The 26,688-nt window shown below is 42.2% G+C and overlaps 1 protein-coding gene across 1 annotated transcript in view; it reads right to left on the bottom strand.

Annotated features, from left to right (window-relative positions):
* The window catches only part of LOC309551828 (formin-2-like), a 138,048-nt gene that overhangs the window by 23,540 nt on the left and 87,820 nt on the right, over positions 1 to 26,688 (bottom strand). The window contains 3 exon segments of the mRNA XM_082252525.1: positions 7,093 to 7,185; positions 17,259 to 17,379; positions 23,052 to 23,111. Of these exon segments, the coding sequence (XP_082108651.1) occupies positions 7,093 to 7,185; positions 17,259 to 17,379; positions 23,052 to 23,111 (274 nt within the window).

Genomic DNA, 26,688 nt, shown 5'->3' with positions numbered 1-26,688 from the left:
TATTTCCTTGATCGACAATCTTTGGCCTTATTACTTATAAATGTTAATATCCAATTCTAATCTGTGAATTTAGGAATGCAATTTTTAATTTAAAACAATCAATTTAGCTGGCTAGAACTAGTACCTGAGAAAGCCTATTCCCCTTTTCACAGTTGTTTACTGAAGAATAAATCTCTTTTCCCCCCAGAGTGCCCACCCTTGTCCTTTATAATGAATTTAAAATTAATACATTTGCACCAAATTCGGGGGATTTATTCTCCCCCAATTACTGAGGGGAGAATAAATTCAGTTTAGCTAATCTTTGTTCATATGAAGAACTGCTGTCTCCGTGAACAGGTAGAGCTTGATGGACAACATTTCAGAATTAATAACCTTTACTCAAATGAGGACTTTTTATTAGGGCATCCAAGTCTGGATGAGGCAAACCATCCATCTAGTTGATCAGCAATAGTGAAGGAAGAATGGAACAATTTGTTTTGTTTTGTTTCGCTCGCTAAGATAATAATTACGTTTTATCATATTCGTTATGTTAGAATGATTTGCTTTCAGAATTTGTTTTGTATATTCAGATTCATTTTGCATATTCGTTATTTTCAAATCAATTCAAAATTCTAAATTTGAATTTCGGAAAACTATTTTTGCCTTTTTTTTTTTAAGTCTATTCTGTACCATTCCATTCTATTCCATTATTTTCTATTCTTTTATTTTCTGTTCTTGCTTTTGTTGTTGCTTTTATTTGCTTTTCTGTTCTACTATATTCTATTTTATTATATTCTTATCTTCTTTATTCTATTTTTTTTCTTTTCCTTTATTTTCTATTCTGTTCTATTCTGTTTTATTCTATTCTATTCTTTTATTTCTATTCTATTTTTTTCTTTTCTTTTCCTTTATTTTTTTATTCTATTATCTTTTACTCTATTCCTTTGTTTTCTATTTTTTTTTTATTATATTCCTTTATTTTCTGTTCTTTTCTATTATTTTCTATTTTATAAGGCAGCCTAAGCAGGAATCATCATCTTATTTCATTTTTATACCTTACTGTATTTATTGCAATTTCCATTTCGAATTTGAATTCATTTTCAAATTCTGTTTCAAATTCACTGCTGAATTTAAATTTATTTTCAAATTCAAATTCGGATTTAGTTTTGAATATGAATTTGGATAATTCATTTTGTTACAATTTATTTCAAATTCATTGAAATGTATTATTATTGTGATTCATCGGATACATCCGAATCGCCGAATAAAGAAAATGTTTGCCAAGTTTCAATTCGTAACAAAATAAATCACACATGTCTAGAGACCAGTGTGAGTGCTCATGCCCTCACACCTACACAAGTACAAGCATGCACCTACATATAGCAATAGATAAGGCATCAGAGTCACAGCTGAGAAGGGCAAGAGCGGGAATCGGAATGGCACCCACAGGAGAAAAAAAAAACCTACAGTGCTTTGCGAAAGTATTCGGCCCCCTTGAACTTTTCGACCTTTTGCCACATTTCAGGCTTCAAACATAAAGATATAAAAATATTTTTTTGCAAGCGCTATAGGTAATCATATTAATTGATTACTTCACCTTCATAAAGATATAAAACTGTCATTTATTGTGAAGAATCAACAACAAGTGGGACACAATCATGAAGTGGAACAAAATTTATTGTATATTTCAAACTTTTTTAACAAATAAAAAACTGAAAAATTGGGCGTTCAAAATTATACAGCCCCCTTAAGTTAATACTTTGTAGCGCCACCTTTTGCTGCAATTACAGCTGTAAGTCGCTTGGGGTATGTCTCTATCAGTTTTTCACATCGAGAGACTGAAATTTTTCCTCATTCCTCCTTGCAAAACAGCTCGAGCTCAGTGAGGTTGGATGGAGAGCGTTTGTGAACAGCAGTTTTCAGTTCTTTCCACAGATTCTCGATTGGAGTCAGGTCTGGACTTTGACTTGGCCATTCTAACACCTGGCTGGATATGTTTATTTGTGAACCATTCCATTGTAGATTTTGCCTTTATGTTTTGGATCATTGTCTTGTTGGAAGACAAATCACCGTCCCAGTCTCAGGTCTTTTGCAGACTCCATCAGGTTTTCTTCCAGAATGGTCCTGTATCTGGCTCCATCCATCTTCCCATCAATTATAACCATCTTCCCTGTCACTGCTGAAGAAAAGCAGGCCCAAACCATGATGCTGCCACCACCATGTTTGACAGTGGGGATGGTGTGTTCAGGGTGATGAGCTGTGTTGCTTTTACGCCAAACATAACGTTTTTCATTGTTGCCAAAAAGTTTGATTTTGGTTTCATCTGACCAGAGCACCTTCTTCCACATGTTTGGTGTGTCTCCCAGGTGGCTTGTGGCAAACTTTAAACGACCCTTTTCATGGATATCTTTAAAAAATGGCTTTCTTCTTGCCACTCTTCCATAAAGGCCAGTCTTGTGCAGTATACGACTGATTGTTGTCCTATGGACAGAGTCTCCCACCTCAGCTGTAGATCTCTGCAGTTCATCCAGAATGATCATGGGCCTCTTGGCTGTATCTCTGATCAGTCTTCTCCTTGTATGAGCTGAAAGTTTAGAGGGACGGCCAGGTCTTCGTAGATTTGCAGTGGTCTGATACTCCTTCCATTTCAATATTATTGCTTGCACAGTGCTCCTTGGGATGTTTAAAGCTTGGTAAATCTTTTTGTATCCAAATCTGGCTTTAAACTTCTCCACAACAGTATCTCTGACATGCCTGCTGTGTTCCTTGTTCTTCATGATGCTCCCTGCACTTTAAACGAACCTCTGAGACTATCACAGTGCAGGTGCATTTATACGGAGACTTGATTACACACAGGTGGATTCTATTTATCATCATTAGTCATTTAGGTCAACATTGGATCACTCAGAGATTCTCACTGAACTTCTGGAGAGAGTTTGCTGCACTTTTTTTGTACGCCCAATTTTTCAGTTTTTTATTTTTTATTTACAAAGTTTGAAATATCCAATAAATTTCGTTCCACTTCATGATTGTGTCCCACTTGTTGTTGATTCTTCACAAAAAATTACAGTTTTAAATCTTTATGTTTGAAGCCTGAAATTTGGCAAAAGTTCGCAAAGTTCCAGGGGGCCGAATACTTTCGCAAGGCACTGTAATTCAGAGTCCTCGTCAAGAATATACTGTATATAAGTATCAGGAAATGTAAAATAAGTACAGCCCTAAATAAAAATAAAAAGTAGGGTCCTGGTATGGTAAAACACCTCAACTGAACTGCCAGATCAACTAAGAACCTAGATAATGGAGTCATAACTCATATGCCTAGTCTGTAACTTTTTCTATACACTGCTCAAAAAAAAATGAAAGGAACGCTTTTTATTCAGAGTATAGCATCAAGTCAAATAAACTCCTGGGATATTGATCTGGTTAGTTAAATAGCAGAGGGGGTTGTAAATAAGTTTCAGCTGCTTTGGTGGTAATTAAATTAATAACAGGTGCACTAGATGGGCAACAATGAGACATCCTCCAAAACAGGAATGGTTTTACAGTTGGAGGCCACTGATATTTTTTTCCCTACTCATCTCTTCTGACTGTTTTTCACTACTTTTGCATATGGCTAGGGTCAGTGTCACTATTAGTAGCATGGAGGCAATACCTGGACCCTATAGAGGTTGCACAGACAGTCCAACTCCTCCAGGGTGGAACATCAATACATGCCATTGCCAGAAGGTTTGCTGTGTCTCCCAGCACATTCTCAAGAGCATGGAGGAGGTTCCAGGAGACAGGCAGATACTCTAGGAGAGCTAGACAGGGCCGTAGAAGGTCCTTACCCCATCAGCAGGACCGGTATCTGCTCCTTTGTCCAAAGAGGAGCATTAAGAGCACTGCCAGAGTCCTATAAAAATGACCTCCAGCAGGCCACTGGTGTGAATGTCTCTGACCAAACAATCAGAAACAGACTTCATTATGGGTGACCTAAAGGCACAACATCCTCTAGTGGGCCCTGTGCTCACTGCCCGGCACCGTGGAGTTTGATTGGCATTTGCCATTGAACAACAGAATTGGCAGGTCCACCACTGGCGTCCTTTGCTTTTCACAGATGAGAGCAGGTACACCCTGAGCACATGTGATGGATGTGACCGGTTGGTGGTGAGTCTGGATGGTCTGGGATGGCATATTCTTGGAGTGACACACAGACCTCTACAGGCTAGACCCTGACTGCCATTAGATGTCAGGATGAAATCCTTGGACCTATTGTCAAACCCTACGCTGGTGCAGTGAGTCCTGGGTTCCTCCTGGTGCACGACAATGCCCAGCCTCATGTGGCAAGAGTATGCAGCCAGTTCCTGGAGGATGAAGGAATTGATACCATTGAATAGCCTCCACGCTCACCTGACCTAAATCCAATAGAACACCTCTGGGAAATTATGTTTCAGTCCATCCGAGGTCGCCAGGTTGCACCTCAGCCTGTTCAGGGGCTCATTGATGTCCTGGTCCAGATCTGGGAGGAAATACTCCAGGACACCATCTGTCATCGTTAGGGGCATGCCCCAATATTGTTAGGCATACATATAAGCATGTGGGGGCAACGCAAATTAGTGAGTACCATTTTGAGTTGCTGCAATGAAATTTCAGCAAAATGGACTAGCCTGCTGCATCATTTTTTTCACTTTGATTTTGGGAGTGTTTTTGAATTCAGCCCTTCTGTAGGGTGATCATTTTCATTTCCATCAAACGATGTGGCATCCTTTCAATCCTAACACATTACACAGTCCATATCAGTATACATATCCAGCATGATATGTTTACCTATTGAGATCTGATGTTTTTTCAAAGTGTTCCTTTTTTTTTGAGCAGTGTAGTTGTAAAGACTCACTTTGCCCTGAACTTTTCCATTGCTAAGACCCACACCTATCAGCTCATTTCCTGGCACTCCTCTGTTGACACTAAAGGTTACAGCAGTCAGTCTCCTGTTGCTTGGGTTATATAACACCTTGGACTCTTCCTCTCTGCTCTTATTGGCCATGACATCCTGTGTTACAACAATGCCTTTGCTCCAGCCTTTGGAGGCATTCTGTTGCCAGACAATGCCTGCAACTCAGTCCTCCCTGCTTTCCTCCCATTGGCCTGTGTTCCTCTCTTCTGTTGGTGTCTGATATAAACCTCACAAGCCATGAAATTGGGGCTTATGATAGGTTTACTCATGTGCTTCACTAGCTGCTCTGCCTGTATCTGTTTGTCTCCTCTGTGTACAGGCCACGTCTCTCACTTCTGCCCAGATCAACCTCAGCCTGTTATTGACCATCTCTTCTGCCCTACGCCTAGATTTACTCTTTTCTGATTATTAACCTTGTCTCTTTTTGCCGTTTGCACTGACCACTGGCCTGTTTACTGACTATGTATATCTGCCTGGTGTCTGAACTCACCATGTGACTTTTTACTGAATACATTCCTTAGCATGCTCCTGCCAAGGCACCAGGCTTTACCACCATCTACAGGCATCAATATATCCCATACCACCAGACTTGTATAAAGTACTCGAAATTTCTACTTGAGTAAAAGTACAAGTGCTCGATCAAAAAGTGACTTGAGTAGAAGTGGAAGTGCTCGGAGAAAAAGTTACTTAAGTAGAAGTACTAAAGTATTCAACATTTTTTTTACTTAAGTATTGCAAGTAGTTTTTTCAAAAAATTTGCTACTTAAGTACTAAAAGTAAAAAGTACCAGTAGTTTTGAAAAAAAAATTCTACTCAAGTACTGAAAGTAGAAGTACAAGTACTGTGTTATGAAGTTATTAAAGAAAGAAGTCAAAAGTTTGAACATCATATTATTTTTTATTATTTCAAATGATTTATTCAAATGATTAACCTGTGTTTTTTAGCAGTTTCTTGATGCACTTTAAGCGCTGTAGCACCATTTATTTGTTTGTTTCATATTTTCTTTTCATTGGAAAGATTTGGTATAGCAGCTTTTATTATACACAGCCTTTATTTTCGTATGCGCTGATTTACAAATGACATTATACACATTTTTTTGAGCTTTATGCAACCTGCCATCTACTGTTCTGGCAGTGGTAATTTTTTTAAAAGTAACGAGTAACTATGAAGCACAAAAAAAAAATACTTGAGTAGAAGTATTGAAATCATCGAAAAAATGTAGTGAAGTAAAAGTAGAAGTAGGAGAAAAAAATTCTACTCTAGGAAAGTACAGATACCGCATTTCGGTACTTAAGTACAGTACTTAAGTAGTTCTACTTCGTTACTATACATCTCTGCATACCACAGATACTTTTTGTTTTTTCATTGCTTAGCTTCTTTGGCTACCAGGTCACGGTATATAGCATCGTGTTATAGGTCCAGGGGGCAACCAAGTACCAGTAGGCCAGCTTGCCTTGGGAGAAGGGGGGCTGCTATTGGTGAAGCTATGCTAGGCAGATAGTGTAGTGTGATCACATTCTGTGACCTCTTGCACAGGAGCAAGCCTCTTCTCTAATTTTTCCCACTCAATTACAGCAGCCTCTGTAAAAAGATGCACAAAGTCTCAAACATATTTTTAAAATACCAAATATAAATGCATTTGGTACCATTTGGCTTGTACTTTTACTATGGCTAGTATGCTGCAGACAGAGGCTGCAGGCCACAATGGTGCTGTTGGCAGCAAATGCATAAAAAAAGTCCCACACTTCAGAGCTCTTTCTGTTTGCTGCCCATTCAGGTGAGCACTTACTGTTCTGATGCTACCCACTTTCTACAAAACACAAACCCGAAGCCTATATTTTAAATTTTTTGGGAATATTTGGATATACAAGGATAGGATAGGGGTTTGAAGCGTTTTTGTGCACTCTGTATTGACATTTTAATAAACTTTAAGCATTTCTACTATAGAGCAGGCTTTACAATAATTATAATTTACCCCATCATGTTATCGATAGGATAATACAGGATATATAAACTGTTCCTTTGCTCATAAACTCTTCTATGTTGTCTTTGAACCCCATCATGTTATCGATAGGATAATACAGGATATATAAACTGTTCCTTTGCTCATAAACTCTTCTATGTTGTCTTTGAACCCCATCATGTTATCGATAGGATAATACAGGATATATAAACTGTACCTTTGCTCATAAACTCTTCTATGTTGTCTTTGAAAGGCTGTAAATATTCCACCAAAGATTTCTGATAGACTTTTGCTGCTTCGGTCTCACATGCTGTTAAAAAAAATAATAATAATAATAATGTTCTTTTTGATAAATGTACATTTGAACAATTTTATGATTTTTAATTTTTTTTGTGGATGATTAATGTTATTCTCAACAGCAGATTTTTTTTTTTTAAAAGAAAAAAAGGTGACAAATGAATTAAACAATAAATGAAGATATGCAAACCAATCTGCACATAGTAGAAATCCAATGTGTATTTCAGCCCAATCTATTGAAATTTACAAATGCATAATTTTTTCCTTTCGGTCTCCTTCACTAAATTTTTTTTTGTTATCTCACAATGCACTTTAACAAGTTGTGGATACTTAAAAAGAGGCCAAAATAAAGAGGCCGGTCTCTCAGAACATGGCACCGATAAGGACACAGCTCTTTAGCACTATGGTAGCTCACAAACCTGACTGTTCTAAAAATATGTGTGAGAGCTCATTCATTAGAACTTTAATATTACCTAATGTCACATACACATAGTGTATTTTCCAGGGGCGTAACTACAGGGGTTGCAGGGGTTGCAATCGCAACCGGGCCCCATGCTCAAGGGGGCCCATGTGGCTCCCCTGTACACCTGAATAGGAGGGGTGGCGGGGGCAGCATGTAGAGAAATCACTGTCCTCCTTTTTCCTTCTGTAGCTGCAGGAGGAAAATGGAGGAGATTTGTTCCTCTGTACGCTGCCCCGCCACTCCTATCAAGTATACTTGTGTTCTGCTGTCTCTGGGCCCCTGTGTGCTCCCCTGGTCCCCCCCTTCTGTGCTGCCCCCCTTCAGAATTCTCCCTTCCCTCACCGTAATAAAGGGCCCCGCAACTAGAGTAAAGGGCCCCAGGGCGCCAGGGGTCCAGGGGGCCCTTCATGGTTTCTTGCACCGGGGCCCTGAAGGTTCTAGTTACGCCTCTGGTATTTTCCCAATGCATTCCAATCATTACATTCCAATAACTACATGTTCAACCCTCTCACACTCTATCAGCATGATTGTTCTCATGATTGATGTGCACTGTTCTGAGATTCCATTTTTAAAGTGGTTGTAAACCCCACACATGAAATGTGAACAAAGCACATCCTTCTGATCTGTTTAGTTTGCCTCTATCCAAAGTACTGAGTGCGATTTTTCTGTGCTGCCTTGTTGCTCTGTTATCACCATGCGTCACTTCAGACAGGTTTTCCCAACACAGAGTGATAAAAAGGTGATGGGGAGAGAGCTCCAGCACACAGCCTCTGACTGGTGTGCCCAGCTGTGCATGTTATCCATGTACTTTTTAAAGGGGGTGTGTCCCTTCCCTCCAATCATGGGCTCAGAGCTGCCCTCACTGAGATCTGCACTTTGAAATTTCAGATCCCCACCCCCTTCTGCTGGATCCTAGAAAAAAATCCTTTGGTCTGTGTGTTTTTAGAATGATCTACAGAAGAAATGGCTGCAGATAAACAGGTACAGGTATGTAGGAGAATGTGTTTCATCTCTGTGTTTCATCCCTGTGTATCCCCTGATGCTAGTCACTTCCCTGGGTAGATGGGAGGGTTTCCAACCACTTTAAAGTTTTTTTATGTGGAATTTAATGCCAATGGTTTTTTCTTTACTTTCAGGCAACGCAATCCAGTTTACATACTGCTGTGTGAACTACTACTGAAGAAATGGAAAGCAAGCACCTGACCAAAAGGCTTCTCAAGTATGAAAGCTTTGCATGCATTTATGTAATTAACCACTTGCTGGTGGCCTGCCGTAATATTACTGTGGCAGGGCGGCTCGGCTGCGTCCAGTCACGTAGTGCATGTGGTTTCAGCTGCCCGCGCCACCGGAGCCACGCTCCCGCTGTGTTTAGACACAGCGGGAGGCAGGCCGCAGAAGGAGCCGCAGCGATTGCCGCTGCCCTCCCGCGATCGTCCGAGAAACCGAGAGAAGACCCGCCTGCTTATATAAACAAAGCAGGTGGATCTTCTGTCAGACAGGCAGGGAAAGATCAGCAGTTTCAGCTAAGCGATCTCTCTGTGCCTGTTACAGAACCCTCCCCCCCCCCACACACACACACAGTCAGTAAGCATATTGGCCATACATTTAACCCCTTTGATCACCCCCAGTATTAACCCCTTCCCTGCCAGTGTCATTTATACAGTAACAGTGCATATTATTTAGCACTGATTACTGTATTAGTGTCACTGATCCCCAAAAAGTGTAAAAAATGTCAGTTAGGGGCCCGATCTGTCCGCTGCAATGTTGCAGTCCCATTATAAATCGCAGATTGCCGGCATTACTAATAAAAAATAAATAAATAAATAAAAAGTCCAGAAATCTATCCCGTAGTTTGTAAACGCTATAACCTTTGTGCAAACCAATTAAAATACACTTTTTGGGATTTTGTTTACCAAAAATATGTAGCAGAATACAAATTGGCCTAAACTGATAAAAAATGTAATTTTAAAATATTTTTATTGGGAATGTTTTATAGCAGAAAGCAAAAGATATGGTGTTTTTTTTTTTTCAAAATTTACGCTCTTTTTTTGTTTATAGCACAAAATCTAAAAACCACAGAGGTGATCAAATACTACCAAATGAAAGCTCTATTTGTGGGAAAAAAGGACATCAATTGTATTTGGGTACAGCTTCGCACGACCACGCAATTTTCCGTTAAAGTAACGCAGTGCCGAATCGCAAGAAACGGCCTGGCCATTAAGGGTGTAATACCTTCCGGGGCTGAAGTGGTTAAAGACCTTATAGCGAGTTGTCCAGAGAATTTTAGGAATTACTTATGTTTGTCCTATATTTCTTTTACAGCATCTTTGAAATAGTTTATTAATCCTGATGTAAAATATAATATTGTAAAATTTTCTTATCCATACAATTTATTTCTTAATATATACTGTATATTTTCTTGGTGGCAGAACTACTCTTGTATCTTGTTTAGTATAGGGCCCATGAAAAGTTTGGTTTGCTCCTGTATTTACTGGTTGCTGGAATGATTACAAGCTTTATAACTTCCTAGAATAATATCGCTTTCTGGAAGCCCAGTTGTATTATGTTTGGTAAAAAAAAACAAAAAAAAAAACATAAAAATACATTGAAGGCACAGGAAAATGTAGATAGTAAATGTTTTACTTGTGGAATTGCTTATAACTGACCCAGCAATAAGCCTCGGTTCACACTTGTGCGAGTGCGGGAAGGCTGCGAATTCGCAGCCTGTTCCCGCATCGCACACACACCCCCGGCAGTTCACACTGCCATATGCGATACGCTGGGGGTGTCAATGTAATCTTAACGACACCCCCAGTTTGAGCTAGAGCTCTGCAATCAGCAGGGAGCATGAGCATTGGTTAGTCTTAGCTCTTATGCCTCGTACACACGTTCAGATAATCGGACGACTTATCGTTCGCATTTTGTTGCATTATACTAATATCGAATTCAACAATGCGTACTTAGCGTATGATTTTTTTCGTACGATTCTGGAAAAGCTTCCTGGTTGCGTAGCTTTGTATCGGATGGTGAAAAACAAAAACAATGGCAGCCAGGCTTTTTCTGGGTTATTTTTGTGTTTCTGATCATGCGTGGTCTTTGTCTATCGATTTTTAGCGGACGCATACTGTACTGATTAAACGATTGTCGTTTGCTAGCAGTGGCGGCTGGTGCTCAAAATTTTTGGGGGGGCGCAAAAACAAAAATGTAATAGGTATTGCTTCGCGGCAAAAAACGAGGTAAAAAAATTGCATGACTTTGAGGTCATGGTACAGGCATGGCACATGTGATGGTATAGGCATGGCACAGATGGTACAGGCATGGCACAGGTGATGGAATAGGCATGGCACAGATGGTATAGGCATGGAACAGGTGGTAGAATAGGCATGGCACAGGTGATGGTATAGGCATGGCACAGGTGATGGTATAGGCATGGCACAGGTGATGGTATAGGCATGGCGCAGGTGATGGAATAGGCATTGCACAGGTGATGGTACAGGCATGGCACAGGTGATGGAATAGGCATGGCACAGATGGTATAGGCATGGCACAGGTGATGGAATAGGCATGGCACAGATGGTACAGGCATGGCACAGGTGATGGTACAGGCATGGCACAGGTGATGAAATAGGCATTGCACAGGTGATGGTACAGGCATTGCACAGGTGATGGTACAGGCATGGCACAGGTGATGAAATAGGCATGGCACAGATGGTATAGGCATGGCACAGGTGATGGAATAGGCATGGCACAGATGGTACAGGCATGGCACAGGTGATGGTACAGGCATGGCACAGGTGATGGTACAGGCATGGCACAGATGGTACAGGCATGGCACAGGTGATGGAATAGGCATGGCACAGATGGTATAGGCATGGCACAGGTGATGGAATAGGCATGGCACAGATGGTACAGGCATGGCACAGGTGGTGGAATAGGCATGGCACAGATGGTACAGGCATGGCGCAGGTGGTGGAATAGGCATGGCACAGGCATGGCGCAGGTGGTGGAATAGGCATGGCACAGATGGTATAGGCATGGCACAGGTGATGGAATAGGCATGGCACAGATGGTACAGGCATGGCACAGGTGGTGGAATAGGCATGGCACAGATGGTACAGGCATGGCGCAGGTGATGGAATAGGCATGGAACAGATGGTACAGGCATGGCACAGGTGATGGAATAGGCATGGCACAGGTGATGGTAAGGTCATGGCACAGGTGGTGGAATAGGCATGGCACAGATGGTACAGGCATGGCGCAGGTGATGGAATAGGCATGGAACAGATGGTACAGGCATGGCACAGGTGATGGAATAGGCATGGCACAGGTGATGGTAAGGTCATGGCACAGGTGGTGGAATTGGCATGGCACAGATGGTACAGGCATGGCGCAGGTGATGGAATAGGCATGGCACAGGTGATGGAATAGGCATGGCACAGGTGATGGTAAGGTCATGGCACAGGTGGTGGAATAGGCATGGCACAGGTGATGGAATAGGCATGGCACAGGTGATGGTAAGGTCATGGCACAGGTGGTGGAATAGGCAAGGCACAGATGGTACAGGCATGGCGCAGGTGATGGAATAGGCATGGCACAGGTGATGGTAAGGTCATGGCACAGGTGGTGGAATAGGCATGGCGCAGGTGGTGGAATAGGCATGGCACAGATGGTACAGGCATGGCACAGGTGATGGTAAGGTCATGGCACAGGTGGTGGAATAGGCATGGCACAGATGGTACAGGCATGGGGCAGGTGATGGAATAGGCATGGCACAGGTGATGGTAAGGCCATGGCACAGGTGGTGGAATAGGCATGGCGCAGGTGGTGGAATAGTCATGGCACAGATGGTACAGGCATGGCACAGGTGATGGTAAGGTCATGGCACAGGTGGTGGAATAGGCATGGCACAGATGGTACAGGCATGGCGCAGGTGGTGGAATAGGCATGGCACAGGTGATGGAATAGGCATGGCACAGATGGTACAGGCATGGCGCAGGTGGTGGAATAGGCATGGCACAGGTGATGGAATAGGCATGGCACAGATGGTACAGGCATGGCGCAGGTGGTGGAATAGGCATGGCACAGGCATGGCGCAGGTGGTGGAATAGGCATGGCACAGATGGTACAGGCATGGCACAGGTGGTGGAATAGGCATGCCGCAGATGGTACAGGCATGGCGCAGGTGATGGAATAGGCATGGCACAGATGTTACAGGCATGGCACAGGTGATGGAATAGGCATGGCACAGGTGATGGTAAGGTCATGGCACAGGTGGTGGAATAGGCATGGCACAGATGGTACAGGCATGGCGCAGGTGATTGAATAGGCATGGCACAGGTGATGGAATAGGCATGGCACAGGTGATGGAATAGGCATGCCGCAGATGGTACAGGCATGGCGCAGGTGATGGAATAGGCATGGCACAGATGGTACAGGCATGGCACAGGTGATGGTAAGGTCATGGCACAGGTGATGGTAAGGTCATGGCACAGGTGGTGGAATAGGCATGGCACAGATGGTACAGGCATGGCGCAGGTGGTGGAATAGGCATGGCACAGGCATGGCGCAGGTGGTGGAATAGGCATGGCACAGATGGTACAGGCATGGCACAGGTGATGGTAAGGTCATGGCACAGGTGATGGTAAGGTCATGGCACAGGTGGTGGTAAGGTCATGGCACAGGTGGTGGAATAGGCATGGCACAGATGGTACAGGCATGGCGCAGGTGGTGGAATAGGCATGGCACAGGCATGGCGCAGGTGGTGGAATAGGCATGGCACAGGCATGGCGCAGGTGGTGGAATAGGCATGGCACAGATGGTACAGGCATGGCACAGGTGATGGTAAGGTCATGGCACAGGTGATGGTAAGGTCATGGCACAGGTGGTGGAATAGGCATGGCACAGATGGTACAGGCATGGCGCAGGTGGTGGAATAGGCATGGCACAGGCAATGGGCAGGTGGTGGAATAGGCATGGCACAGGCATGGCGCTGGTGGTGGAATGGGCATGGCACAGGCATGGCGCAGGTGGTGGAATAGGCATGGCACAGATGGTACAGGCATGGCACAGGTGGTGAAATAGGCATGGCACAGATGGTACAGGCATGGCACAGGTGATGGTAAGGTCATGGCACAGGTGGTGGTAAGGTCATGGCACAGGTGGTGGAATAGGCATGGCACAGATGGTACAGGCATGGCGCAGGTGGTGGAATAGGCATGGCACAGGCATGGCGCAGGTGGTGGAATAGGCATGGCACAGGCATGGCGCAGGTGGTGGAATAGGCATGGCACAGGCATGGTGCAGGTGGTGGAATAGGCATGGCACAGATGGTACAGGCATGGCACAGGTGATGGTAAGGTCATGGCACAGGTGATGGTAAGGTCATGGCACAGGTGGTGGAATAGGCATGGCACAGATGGTACAGGCATGGCGCAGGTGGTGGAATAGGCATGGCACAGGCATGGCGCAGGTGGTGGAATAGGCATGGCACAGGCATGGCGCTGGTGGTGGAATGGGCATGGCACAGGCATGGCGCAGGTGGTGGAATAGGCATGGCACAGATGGTACAGGCATGGCACAGGTGGTGGAATAGGCATGGCACAGATGGTACAGGCATGGCACAGGTGATGGTAAGGTCATGGCACAGGTGGTGGTAAGGTCATGGCACAGGTGGTGGTAAGGTCATGGCACAGGTGGTGGAATAGGCATGGCACAGATGGTACAGGCATGGCGCAGGTGGTGGAATAGGCATGGCACAGGCATGGCGCAGGTGGTGGAATAGGCATGGCACAGGCATGGCGCTGGTGGTGGAATGGGCATGGCACAGGCATGGCGCAGGTGGTGGAATAGGCATGGCACAGATGGTACAGGCATGGCACAGGTGGTGGAATAGGCATGGCACAGATGGTACAGGCATGGCACAGGTGATGGTAAGGTCATGGCACAGGTGGTGGTAAGGTCATGGCACAGGTGGTGGTAAGGTCATGGCACAGGTGGTGGAATAGGCATGGCACAGATGGCACAGGCATGGCGCAGGTGGTGGAATAGGCATGGCACAGGCATGGCGCAGGTGGTGGAATAGGCATGGCACAGGCATGGCGCTGGTGGTGGAATGGGCATGGCACAGGCATGGCGCAGGTGGTGGAATAGGCATGGCACAGATGGTACAGGCATGGCACAGGTGGTGGAATAGGCATGGCACAGATGGTACAGGCATGGCACAGGTGATGGTAAGGTCATGGCACAGGTGGTGGTAAGGTCATGGCACAGGTGGTGGTAAGGTCATGGCACAGGTGGTGGAATAGGCATGTCACAGATGGTACAGGCATGGCGCAGGTGGTGGAATAGGCATGGCACAGGCATGGCGCAGGTGGTGGAATAGGCATGGCACAGGCATGGCGCTGGTGGTGGAATGGGCATGGCACAGGCATGGCGCAGGTGGTGGAATAGGCATGGCACAGATGGTACAGGCATGGCACAGGTGGTGGAATAGGCATGGCACAGATGGTACAGGCATGGCACAGGTGATGGTAAGGTCATGGCACAGGTGGTGGTAAGGTCATGGCACAGGTGGTGGTAAGGTCATGGCACAGGTGGTGGAATAGGCATGGCACAGATGGCACAGGCATGGCGCAGGTGGTGGAATAGGCATGGCACAGGCATGGCGCAGGTGGTGGAATAGGCATGGCACAGGCATGGCGCAGGTGGTGGAATGGGCATGGCACAGGCATGGCGCAGGTGGTGGAATAGGCATGGCACAGATGGTACAGGCATGGCACAGGTGGTGGAATAGGCATGGCACAGATGGTACAGGCATGGCACAGGTGATGGTAAGGTCATGGCACAGGTGGTGGTAAGGTCATGGCACAGGTGGTAGTAAGGTCATGGCACAGGTGGTGGAATAGGCATGGCACAGATGGCACAGGCATGGCGCAGGTGGTGGAATAGGCATGGCACAGGCATGGCGCAGGTGGTGGAATAGGCATGGCACAGGCATGGCGCAGGTGGTGGAATAGGCATGGCACAGGCATGGCGCAGGTGGTGGAATAGGCACTTACCTGGCGACGGCTCGGCTCCCGGCGGCGGCTTCTCCCCTCCTCGCGACTCTGATGTCCGTCCTCTTCTGCTCGGCTCCTGGCGGCGGCTTCTCCCCTCCTCGCGACTCCTCTTCTTCGCGGGCTGCGGCGGGAAAGTGACCGGGCGGTGACGGTGAGTGACTGATGCACGCACCGGCACCGCCCCCAACGAGGTCACCATGGATGTCCTGAATCATGATTGGTCCAGGCTGGAGTATGGACCAATCATGATCCAAGACATCACAAAAGGGGGTGGTGTAGCGCATTTTTCTGCGCTACAGTTACGCCCCAGAAGGCCGCCAATTGGCGCCTCTGCTGGTGGAAAACCCCACCCCCCATCGGCACCAATGCGGCGGACGCCGAAAGAGGGGTGGTGGAGCGCAGAGCTCTGCGCTACAGTTACGCCCCAGAAGGCCGTCTATCGGCGCCTCTGCGGGTGGAAAACCCCACCCCCATAGGCACCAATGAGACGGGCGCCCCTTGTGGGCAAAAAATTTTTTTTTTTTTTTTTTTTTTTAAATCTTTTTTTTTTCTTTTTCTTTTTTTGGGGGGGGGGGGGGGCGGCGCCCCTGCGCCCCCTATGGGCCGGCCGCCACTGTTTGCTAGGCTATCGTACCACAGAAGTTTTCGTGTTTGTCCCTTCGGATTTTGTTGGACGAAATGTCGTGATCAGCTGTCGAAAGCTGTGTACTAACGATCAGATTATCGTGCGATCAAGTCAAAAGTGATTTTTCGTGTTTGTCCCTTCGGATTTTGTTGGACAAAATGTCGTGATCAGCTGTTGAAAGCTGTGTACTAACGATAAGATTATCGTGCGATCAAGTCAAAAGTGATTTTTTTTTCATACGATTATCTGAACGTTTGTACGAGGCATTACTGGGCAGGGAACATGTTGTACTTTTGCAGAGAAACCACTGCTTACAAACAATGCTGGGACATTTCTGCTGATCCTGGAGACGTGCCACATCACATTTACCATCTACCTTTCACTGTACATGTAATTATGTTTTTTTTTTTTTTTTATCAAGCTACAATTTGGAGTTAAAGCGGTATAAAGCCCAAAAGCAAACATTTATTATATTGCAGCCTACCAATACTTATATGTGGTGGCTTCATTAGTTTTGTTTTTTAGACTTTCTTTCCCTTATTCACACCTGTTGGTCTGTTGTTTTTCAAAAGAACAATTTCTCTTCCATATTTCACAGTTACAGGGATGAGACAAATAATTTAATACTGACAAGGGAGCTTTCAATGATCAGCTTTTTTTTATTTATGAAAAACCTTTATCCCAAAAGGAAAAAAAAATATTTCTGTAACTGCTTATAAAGTGTGAGCTGGAGTTTGGCTTCAATTTGTTAGTGTATTTAAATCTGCTAGTGCAGCTAACACTCACCTCCCCCTAGACTGTCAATTCTGCTGTCCAAAGGTGCCCCTGTGCTCGTTCATCCAGAGTGGAGGCCCTCTCATACAGGTGTGTTACTGGCCAGTATATGTGTGTACAAATGTTCACATTTGTATGAAAAAGATTTTTGAAACAACTGCACATACCTTTCAAGTCTTTTTTTATTTTTCGAAGATCTTTTACAAAATCTTCAAACTTCATCTGTGAAGCTTGAAAAAGATCTTGAGGTTCTGGCAGTATAAAAACACATTCTTCTTTACCCGCATTCTGTAAATGAAAACAGCAGTTAAAATGATAAAACCTATAAAAGTTAATTTTTAAATATTTACAGTAAACCTGTTTCAAACCAAAGCCATTTGAACCAAGCATATGACAAAAGAAATGCATAAGAGGAATTTTCCTTCAGTGAAAACCTTTTGTCAAAATGATCAATAAATCTTGAGATGTAAGTGCCACTCTCAAATCTTGTTGTAAAAGCCTTGTTTGCCCCTCCCTTTCCTGCTTCTTAAGATTTTTCATTAATCTGTGAAGCACCTTTAACACTAAAAGGAAAATAGGAAAGCTTAAAGGGTAACTCCACTTCCGTGGGGAAAAAAATAGCAAATAAAGAAAAAATATTATAGCGAATACAATTGTATTGTAGAGTGGCCAGACAGAAGCCACACCTCAATAAAAGGCACATGACAGCCCTCCTGGAGTTCGCCAAAAGGCTCCTGAAGGACTCTCAGACCATGAGAAACTAAATTCTCTGGTCCGATGAAACAAAGATTGAACTCTTTAGCCAGAATGACAAGCATAATGTCTGGAGGAAATCAAGCACCGCTCATCACCTAATACCGTCCCTACAGTGAAGAACGGTGGTGGCAGCATCATGCTGTGGGAATGTTTTTCAGTAGCAGGAACTAGGAGACTAGTCAGGATTGAGGGAAAGATGAATGCAGAAGAGTACAGAGACATCCTTGATGAAAACCTGCTCCAGTGTGCTCTGGACCTCCACCATTTAGGCCTGTATCGCAGAGTGGTCAGACAGAAGCCACTCCTCAGTAAAAGGCACATGACAGCCCACCTGGAGTTGGCCAAAAGGCACCTGAAGGACTCTTAGACCATGAGAAACAAAATTCTCTAGTCCGATGAAACAAAGATTGAACTCTTTAGCCAGAATGACAAGTGTCATGTCTGGAGGAAACCAAGCACCGCTCATCATCTAATACCATCCCTACAGTGAAGAATGGTGGTGGCAGCATCATGCTGTGGGAATGTTTTTCAGTAGCAGGATTAGGAGACTAGTTAGAATTGAGGGAAAGATGAATGCAGAAGAGTACAGAGACATCCTTGATTAAAACCTGCTCCAGAGTGCTCTGGACCTCAGACTGGGGTGAAGGTTCACCTTCCAATAGGACAATGAACCTAAACACACAGCAAAGATAACAAAGGAGTGGCTACAGGACAACTTTGTAAATGTCCTGGAGGGGCACAGCCAGAGCCCAGACATGAACCCAATTGAACATCTCTGGAGAGATCTGAAAATGGCTGTGAACCAACGCTCCCCATCCAATCTGATGGAGCTTGAGAGGTCCTGCAAAGAAGAATGGGAAAAACTGCCCAAAAAAATAGGCGTGCCAAGCTTGTAGCATCATATTTAAAAAGACTTGAGACTGTAATTTCTGCCAAAGACGCTTTATTAAAGTATTGAGCAAAGACTGTAAATACTTCTGTACATATAATTTTTTTCGTTTTTTATTTTTATTAAATTTGCAAGGATTTCAAACAAACTTCTTTCATGTTGTTATTATGGGGTTATGTTTTAAGAATTTTGAGGAAAATAATGAATGTAATCCATTTTGGAATAAGACTGTAACATAACAAAATGTGTAAAAGGTGAAGGTGCTGTGAATATTTTACAGATGCGCTGTAAGTACTCTAAACAGCAGCAGTGCATCTGTTAAAAATTGTAATAATTGATCTAATTTCTTACTTTTGGCCAACTAAATATACAACTGAAAGTGTTTATCTCTTTGATAAGTGCAAAACATGCCTGTGGATGCTGAAACAGTCACACACTTAGGCCTTTTTAAAAGCCTTTTCGGTCTTGTGAAGGCAAAATTAATTGAATTAAATGAAGCAAAATGGGAGGATGTTTCTACTTACCCAGTTGTCTACATTTGTTGTCTCACACAGGTCCAAAACCCCCTCCTCTGTACACAACACATCTCTTGTACGCCCACCAGTTTCTTATCTCCCCTTGCTCCCTCCGTGCACAGCCCCCTTGAGACCTGGTATCTGTAGAAAGATGAGCTCCTGACCAAATGACTGGGAGCCATTTAGAAGCCTTCCTCTTTAAATGATCACTCTGACAGCCAATCACAGTGAGCATTCATTCTGGGTTCACACTACTGTGATGAACGAACCAGCGCAATTCCAGTGTGGGTTCCCACATCGCATGTCTCTCGCAGGCAGTTCACACTGACCTATGCAAACCGCTGTGGGTGTCAATACAAAGTTAATGACACCCCCAGATCGGTTTTGCAGAGCGAACTGCCAAATGGTGCAGGAATCAGATCCCATAGGGGTGAACACCCATGCAATCCGATTCCAGTGCGGACCCTAAAAACGGTCCTGCATCATTTTTGTTTGAATGCAACGTAAATTCAGCCATAGTTTTTTATAGCTGAATTTGCATCTCACAGACATTGCATGTAATCTGCACAGCAATGTCTAACTTTGCAATAGTGTGAACCCAGCCTCAGTGTAACAGTGTAAGCCAAAACAAAAGTAATGCAGTAGCTATCTTATCTCTTCTATCTGTTCTCTGTCAGGCAGATCTGTGAGTGAGCTGACACAAAAGAATATTTATTGCAGGGATCTCCAAACTACGGCCCTCCAGCTATTGCAGAACTACACGTCCCGTGAAGCATGGTAAAACTCTGACATTCACAGCTATGACTAGGCATGATGGGAATTGTAGTTTCTGAGCAACTGGAGGGCCATAGTTTGAAGATCCCTGATTTATTGTGTGCACAAGGAGTTAGTAAACTCTTAAGGAACTAAGAAATGCTCTTATTTTACTACTTAACCCATTCATTTTAAAATGTATAACCACGATTTAACACTTTCATATATGCAAAGTTATTTCTTTTGTTAGTAACTTTAACATGCTTTGTACCAAAAATGTTATGTTAATGTTGCAGTAAATAGAACAAGCAGCAGAATAAAATTTATGTTTTTCCCACAGTAATGGTCTTTGTGTTCAAAATATATACTGATCAAACTTGAAAAAATACATTTTATTTCAGATTTTTACTCTTTTTCCCCTTAAAATGCAAATAAATGTAAAAAAAAGGGCCTCAAGAAAGCCCAGTTTTCCCCCCAAAAACAATATACAGTTAGCTCCATAAATATTGGGACATTGACAAAATTCTAATCTTTTTGGCTCTATACACAACCACAATGAATTTGAAATGAAACAAACAAGATGTGCTTTAACTTCAGACTTTCAGCTTTAATTTGAGGGTATTTACATCCAAATCAGGGAACGGTGTAGGAATTACAACAGTTTGTATATGTGCCTCCCACTTTTTAAGGGACCAAAAGTAATGGGACAGATTAACAATCATAAATCAAACTTTCACTTTTTAATACTTGGTTGCAAATTCTTTGCAGTCAATTACAGCCTGAAGTGTGGAACGCATGCTGGGTTTCATCCCTGGTGATGCTCTGCCAGGCCTCTACTGCAACTGTCTTCAGTCCCTGCTTGTTCTTGGGCCATTTTGTCTTCAGCAAGTGAAATGCCTGCTCAATCAGATTCAGGTCAGGTGATTGACTTGGCCATTGCATAACATTCCACTTCTTTCCCTTAAAAATCTCTTTGGTTGCTTTCGCAGTATGCTTCGGGTCATTGTCCATCTGCACTGTGAAGCGCCGTCCAATGAGTTCTGAAGCATTTGGCTGAATATGAGCAGAGAATATGGCCCGAAACACTTCAGAATTCATCCTGCTGCTTTTTTCAGCAGTCACATCATCAATAAATACAAGAGAACCAGTTCCATTGGCAGCCATCCATGCCCATGCCATGACACTACCACCACCATGCTTCACTGATGAGGTGGTATGCTTTGGATCATGAGCAGTTCCTTTCCTTCTCCATACTCTTCTCTTCCCATCACTCTGGTACAAGTTGATCTTGGTCTCATCTGTCCATAGGATGTTGTTCCAGAACTGTGAAGGCTTTTTTAGATGTTGTTTGGCAAACTCTAATCTGGCCTTCCTGTTTTTTCAGGCTCATCAATGGTTTACATCTTGTGGTGAACTCTCTGTATTCACTCTGGTGAATTCTTCTCTTGATAGTTGACTTTGACGCACATACACCTACCTCCTGGAGAGTGTTCTTGATCTGGCCAACTGTTGTGAAGGGTGTTTTCCTTACCAGGGAAAGAATTATTCGGTCAGCCACCACAGTTGTTTTCTGTGGTCGTTTGGTGTTGCTGAGCTCACCAGTGCGTTCTTTCTTTTTAAGGATGTTCCAAACAGTTGATTTGGCCACACCTAATGTTTTTGCTATCTCTCTGATGGGTTTGTTTTGTTTTTTCAGCCTAATGATGGCTTGCTTCACTGATAGTGACAGCTCTTTGGATCTGATATTGAGAGTTGACAGTGACAGATTCCAAAATGCAAATAGCACATTTTGAATGAACTCTGGACCTTTTATCTGCTCCTTGTAAATGGGATAATGAGGAAATAACACACACCTGGCCATGGAACAGCTGAGCAGCCAATTGTCCCATTACTTTTGGTTCCTTAAAAAGTGGGAGGCACATATACAAACTATTGTAATTCCTACACCTTTCACCTGATTGGGATGTAAATACCCTCAAATTAAAGCTGAAAGTCTGCAGTTAAAGCACATCTTGTTTGTTTCATTTCAAATTCATTGTGGTGGTGTATAGAGCCAAAAAGATTAGAATTTTGTCGATGTCCCAATATTTATGGACCTGACTGTATGTATCGATATCATAAGCAATTACAAAGTTATAGACTCATGAATAGACATGAAGCAGAAATTTGAAAATATGGTCTGGTCCATAAGGGGGTAAACAGGTGTGAGAGCCAAAGTGGTTAAGCAGGCTATAGATTATGTATTTGCTTTCATTCAACCAGCAGGTTGAACTAAAAAAAAAAATGATTTGATTCCCCCATCAACATACTTAATGATGATGGGGGAATACCTCCCTGCCCTCAGAATATAATGATCAGTGTTGCCTGCTATAGTTTATTTGGCAAAAAACGGACAGGCTGGTTGAACAGAAGTCGATCATCTTTTGCTGAATCTGAAAAATTTCAATCCATCTACGGCTGGCTTAAACACAGTGACGCTATTGAATTCCTCAGATCAAGTTTCAATCAGTAGCAGGCTGGTAAATCTGTGATGTTTCCCTTGTGCTCATGGAATTCTTTGTCATTACATACATACAGTCAAATAAATCAAAACTAAAATAGACAATAATAATGTTATGTCCTAGTTGGATAGACCATATTAGTATGGTCTATCTAATTAAGACTTTTATATAAAACATAATAAACATCGATTTTATTATTATTATTTGTTTGCATCTATTGCTTTTTGTTGGTGATCAAATCCCAAAAAAATCAAAAACCATCACACAGAACCTTTAAGAGGCTCTTTTTTTCTAGTTGCATCTAGGGGAGGACTTGAGCTGTGGTATTTTTTTGTGAAAAACGAAACTTTACTGTTATGTTAATTGTTACCTTATTCTGTACCCTAAATTCGAATGACTTCATAGGATTCCCTTGTGACCTTTAAAATACCAATACTTATGTACACTGTCCCCTCATACTCATAGCATTTGTCATAGCAATGCATGTTTCCCATCCAGGTACATTTTATATGCTATATTAACATAAAGCAAAGCATGCAGACTTACATCATCAAAATGGCGCAAGTAGTATGAAACAATATATGAAAGCAGATTCCTGCTGTTATCCTAGATAAAGACAAAAGAAAGATATATCAAACAAGTGTTTTTGTTTATTTAAATTTTTTAACAATCAAACTTTCCAATTCCATTTTCTTTATGCTTTAGTGATGGATAGACTACTTTTTCTTGTTCTTTAAAAAAGTAAATATCTATGAAAAAGGTTTGTAGATAGACAAATTACAGCAAATTCTGACTGTGTAAAAACAAAGGTGGGTTGCACATGTTTTTCTTTTCTGGCTAATCATTATTTCCAAAGATAGATTAGCTGGGTGGTATGTTCAGCTGCTCCATAGAGGTTAGATCAAGACAAGATCTCGACCTAAACAGTTTTATTTGGGGACTGTCATTTAAAAATCTAAGGGCACCTTCAGCACTAAAAAACGATTTCTATTAAATAAGGCCTTAGATGGCAGCCAAGTATGCAAAACATGGCCCAGGCCTAATGCTAGAGGATGGAATTAATTTAAAGTTCATAATATGGCAATGTTCTGTGATCAATATTATTATCAGTAAAATGTATGTAATATACTGTATATGACAAGTGCTTCTGAAGCTGCTGCAAACAAAATCATTTTTGTATATGGGTCCCTTACAGAGTGTCTCAAAAACTATGAAAGCTGGAAAAAAAATGATTTTCAACTATTTTGTATCCCAATATCCCAAAAAAAACAAACAATCAAATATTTAGAACCTAATATATAGTCCTCCACAATGTGATACACTTCTGCTCTACACCACTAGAAAACAAGTGGCTCTGATACAATGAACACATGCATTTAGCAGAGAAATGAATGAGCATGGAGTGTGTAAAAAGAGATAATAAAGAACTGAGTTAAGTCCTTAATTGGACATCTTTTTAGTGTTATGAACTTCTATATAGTAAAGAAATTCTGGCATCTGCACTCACAATCTAAGAGCATTTTATTGGCGCTACTCGCTCTAGTGTGAACCCAGCCTAAAACAAGTAGATACCTGTGCATTAGCAGGTCTTGCAAACTGTATGCCAAGATTCTTTAAACAAGGCTTACAGAATTGTTCTGGTCCTGCTTTACTGGTCCTTCTCACAACTCAAGTCTATGAGATGGCTGACTGATTAAAAACAGTTTTCTGGCTGATGTCCTATGTCAACAGTTATTAAAACAGAACTCCAGCCTCATTTGTTTTTGACTCATCTGCCCCCCCCCCCCCAATGCATCTGCTTTACTATCTTTATTATTCACATTTAGAAAAGGTGTGTATTAGCTTGGGGAGATATATTGTTGGCAAAATATCAATCACTGTTATGTGAGCTTTACTGTAATGATGTTCTTATCCTACCTGACATGTACCATCAACCAGTGCGGAGCTGAATGAAAAAGAAGCATGTTTGGCCCTGTGAAAACCTCCATATGCAAGGAGAAGTATACAAACACAGATTGCTTCAAATAGGTGTTCTGTTTTACATAGGAGGATTTAAGGTTAAGTAAATACAGTTTTAGGACAAAAGTGCTATCTTTTAATGATATTGTCTTTCAAAAAAATATTTTTATGCAATCCATAGACAAAAAAAAACAAAACTAAAAAACACACTTTTTTTCTACTTTTATGTGTTACTTACAATTCTTGTAAATTACAATTCCTTTATCAGACATACATATTTTGACAGTGTGTTCTCCTAAATTTCACCATTAAAGTGGTTCTAAAGGCAAGACATTTTTTATCTTAATGCATTCCCTGCATTAAGGTATAAAATGTCACAGTAGTAATATCACCCAGCTTCCCTCTCCCAAAACCTTAAACACTTACAGTACCTGAGTCTTTTCTCTATCCAGCTCTGTGTCCATCTGCAGCTGTGATCTTCCCTCTCCCTGCTCTCACAGGACACAGAGGGAGCAGGGGGTGGGGCTGAGGTGCTCTCTGTGTTTCTATAGACTTACATAGCCCAGCTCAGAAAAGCATCTGCACAAGTGCACCCATAGCAGCTGGCTTGCTATGGGGCACTCTGAGAAGAGGAGGAGAGAACAGCACTGATGGGGGACCCCACAAGAGACGGTAAATGGCCGATTTGTGCAATACCATTGCACAGAGCAGATAAGTATAAAAGTTTCTTATTTTTCCATTTTTTTCCCTTTATAATCACTTTAGGTACTCTTTTTAGTTAAAAAATAATAAGTAGTATATCACCAATCATTTCACACGCCTCCACTACCAAATTAATACATCCAATTCTTATTTTTCAAATGCTATAAAATATGTTAACATTTGTTAGTTTGGCAAATTCATCTACAAGTACTAAAATACATTTATGTACAGTTTGCAATGCTTGCAGATTTTCTAATTTATATTTTTATAAAAGGCAAATACCATGAAATAATTTCTCCAAATCTAAAGTAGCTAATTTAGGGCCATGGTGTTCTCTTTTATAATCTATTCTAATTTAATCAAGCTAAAATATTGAAAGTTAAAGAACACGGATATTAAAAAAATATATATATATCACTACAATAGTCAGAGTCTGTCCGTTAACAGGAAAGTAAGCACCATTGTTTGAATTACAAATAATCAAAGAAATCAACAGTGGATTGAATCTTTGCAATTCAGTAAAGGATGGGAAAGCCCTATTACCAGATTATTAGATCACAGCTGCCCGATCTTCCAACACATCAAGTACACACACATGTAAATCGTAGAAACAAACCTGAAAAATAAGTAAAGCAAAACATTACTATGTGCTGAAAAGGAAATGACACAGCAAGCACTGCAATAGATAATGAATCTCCTCATGTTTAAAAACTCTTGGTGTTAGTATGCTCATCCTACTGATCCTATAATCTTCCCTTTAGATGGGAAGTGTGATCACTACTATAGCTAAATTTAGCAGTCACTTTATTAAAGTGGATTTTAAACTGATCTACTGGATGACCCATTTTAGAAAATGAAAGGGTATAAGGAGTTTACACTGTTTACTAATTTCTAGAGTTATGTTGAGAAATTGTGTTTGATCTGTGCTCTTTCTTAATTACAAATCATATAAAAAGGCATGACGGAAAAGGCATCACTGAGGGTATGAAACCCTTTCAATACTTGCAATAATGTCTTCATTTTATTTCACAGCACATTTACTGTGCATCTATTTACCCTAAATAAAGGAATTGCTTTATGATTATTATTAATATTTCAGTCAATATACGAGAATAGGTTTATACCATTCAGGCACCAAGCATTAGGCTATAAGTTTGCCTATGAAGTTTGCCTATGAATCTAAGCAGATAAGGCTACAGTAAAGTTATTGGATCATTGTTGTCCATTGAGCAATGCCAACAATGTCAACTCTATAAAATTAATTAAAAAATACATTTAAGAGGTATTATGCATCATCTTTACTTTTTCTTGTTTAAAACTATTTTTCCAAGCTAACTTAAACAGTCAAAAATAACTCCAAGTAAATGGAGGCATTTTTAAGGAAAAAAAAAATCAGTTTAAGGTATAGGGCAGTGATGGCGAACCTTGGCACCCCAGATGTTTTGGAACTACATTCCCATGATGCTCATGCACTCTGCAATGTAGTTGAGCATCATGGAAAATGTAGTTGCAAAACATCTGG

The sequence above is a fragment of the Pelophylax lessonae genome (assembly GCF_965119305.1).
Source record: "Pelophylax lessonae genome assembly, chromosome: 3".
In the NCBI taxonomy this organism is placed as follows: domain Eukaryota; kingdom Metazoa; phylum Chordata; class Amphibia; order Anura; family Ranidae; genus Pelophylax; species Pelophylax lessonae.
Note: the sequence above shows the minus strand (reverse complement) of the source record. Positions and strands in the feature narration are given on the sequence as shown.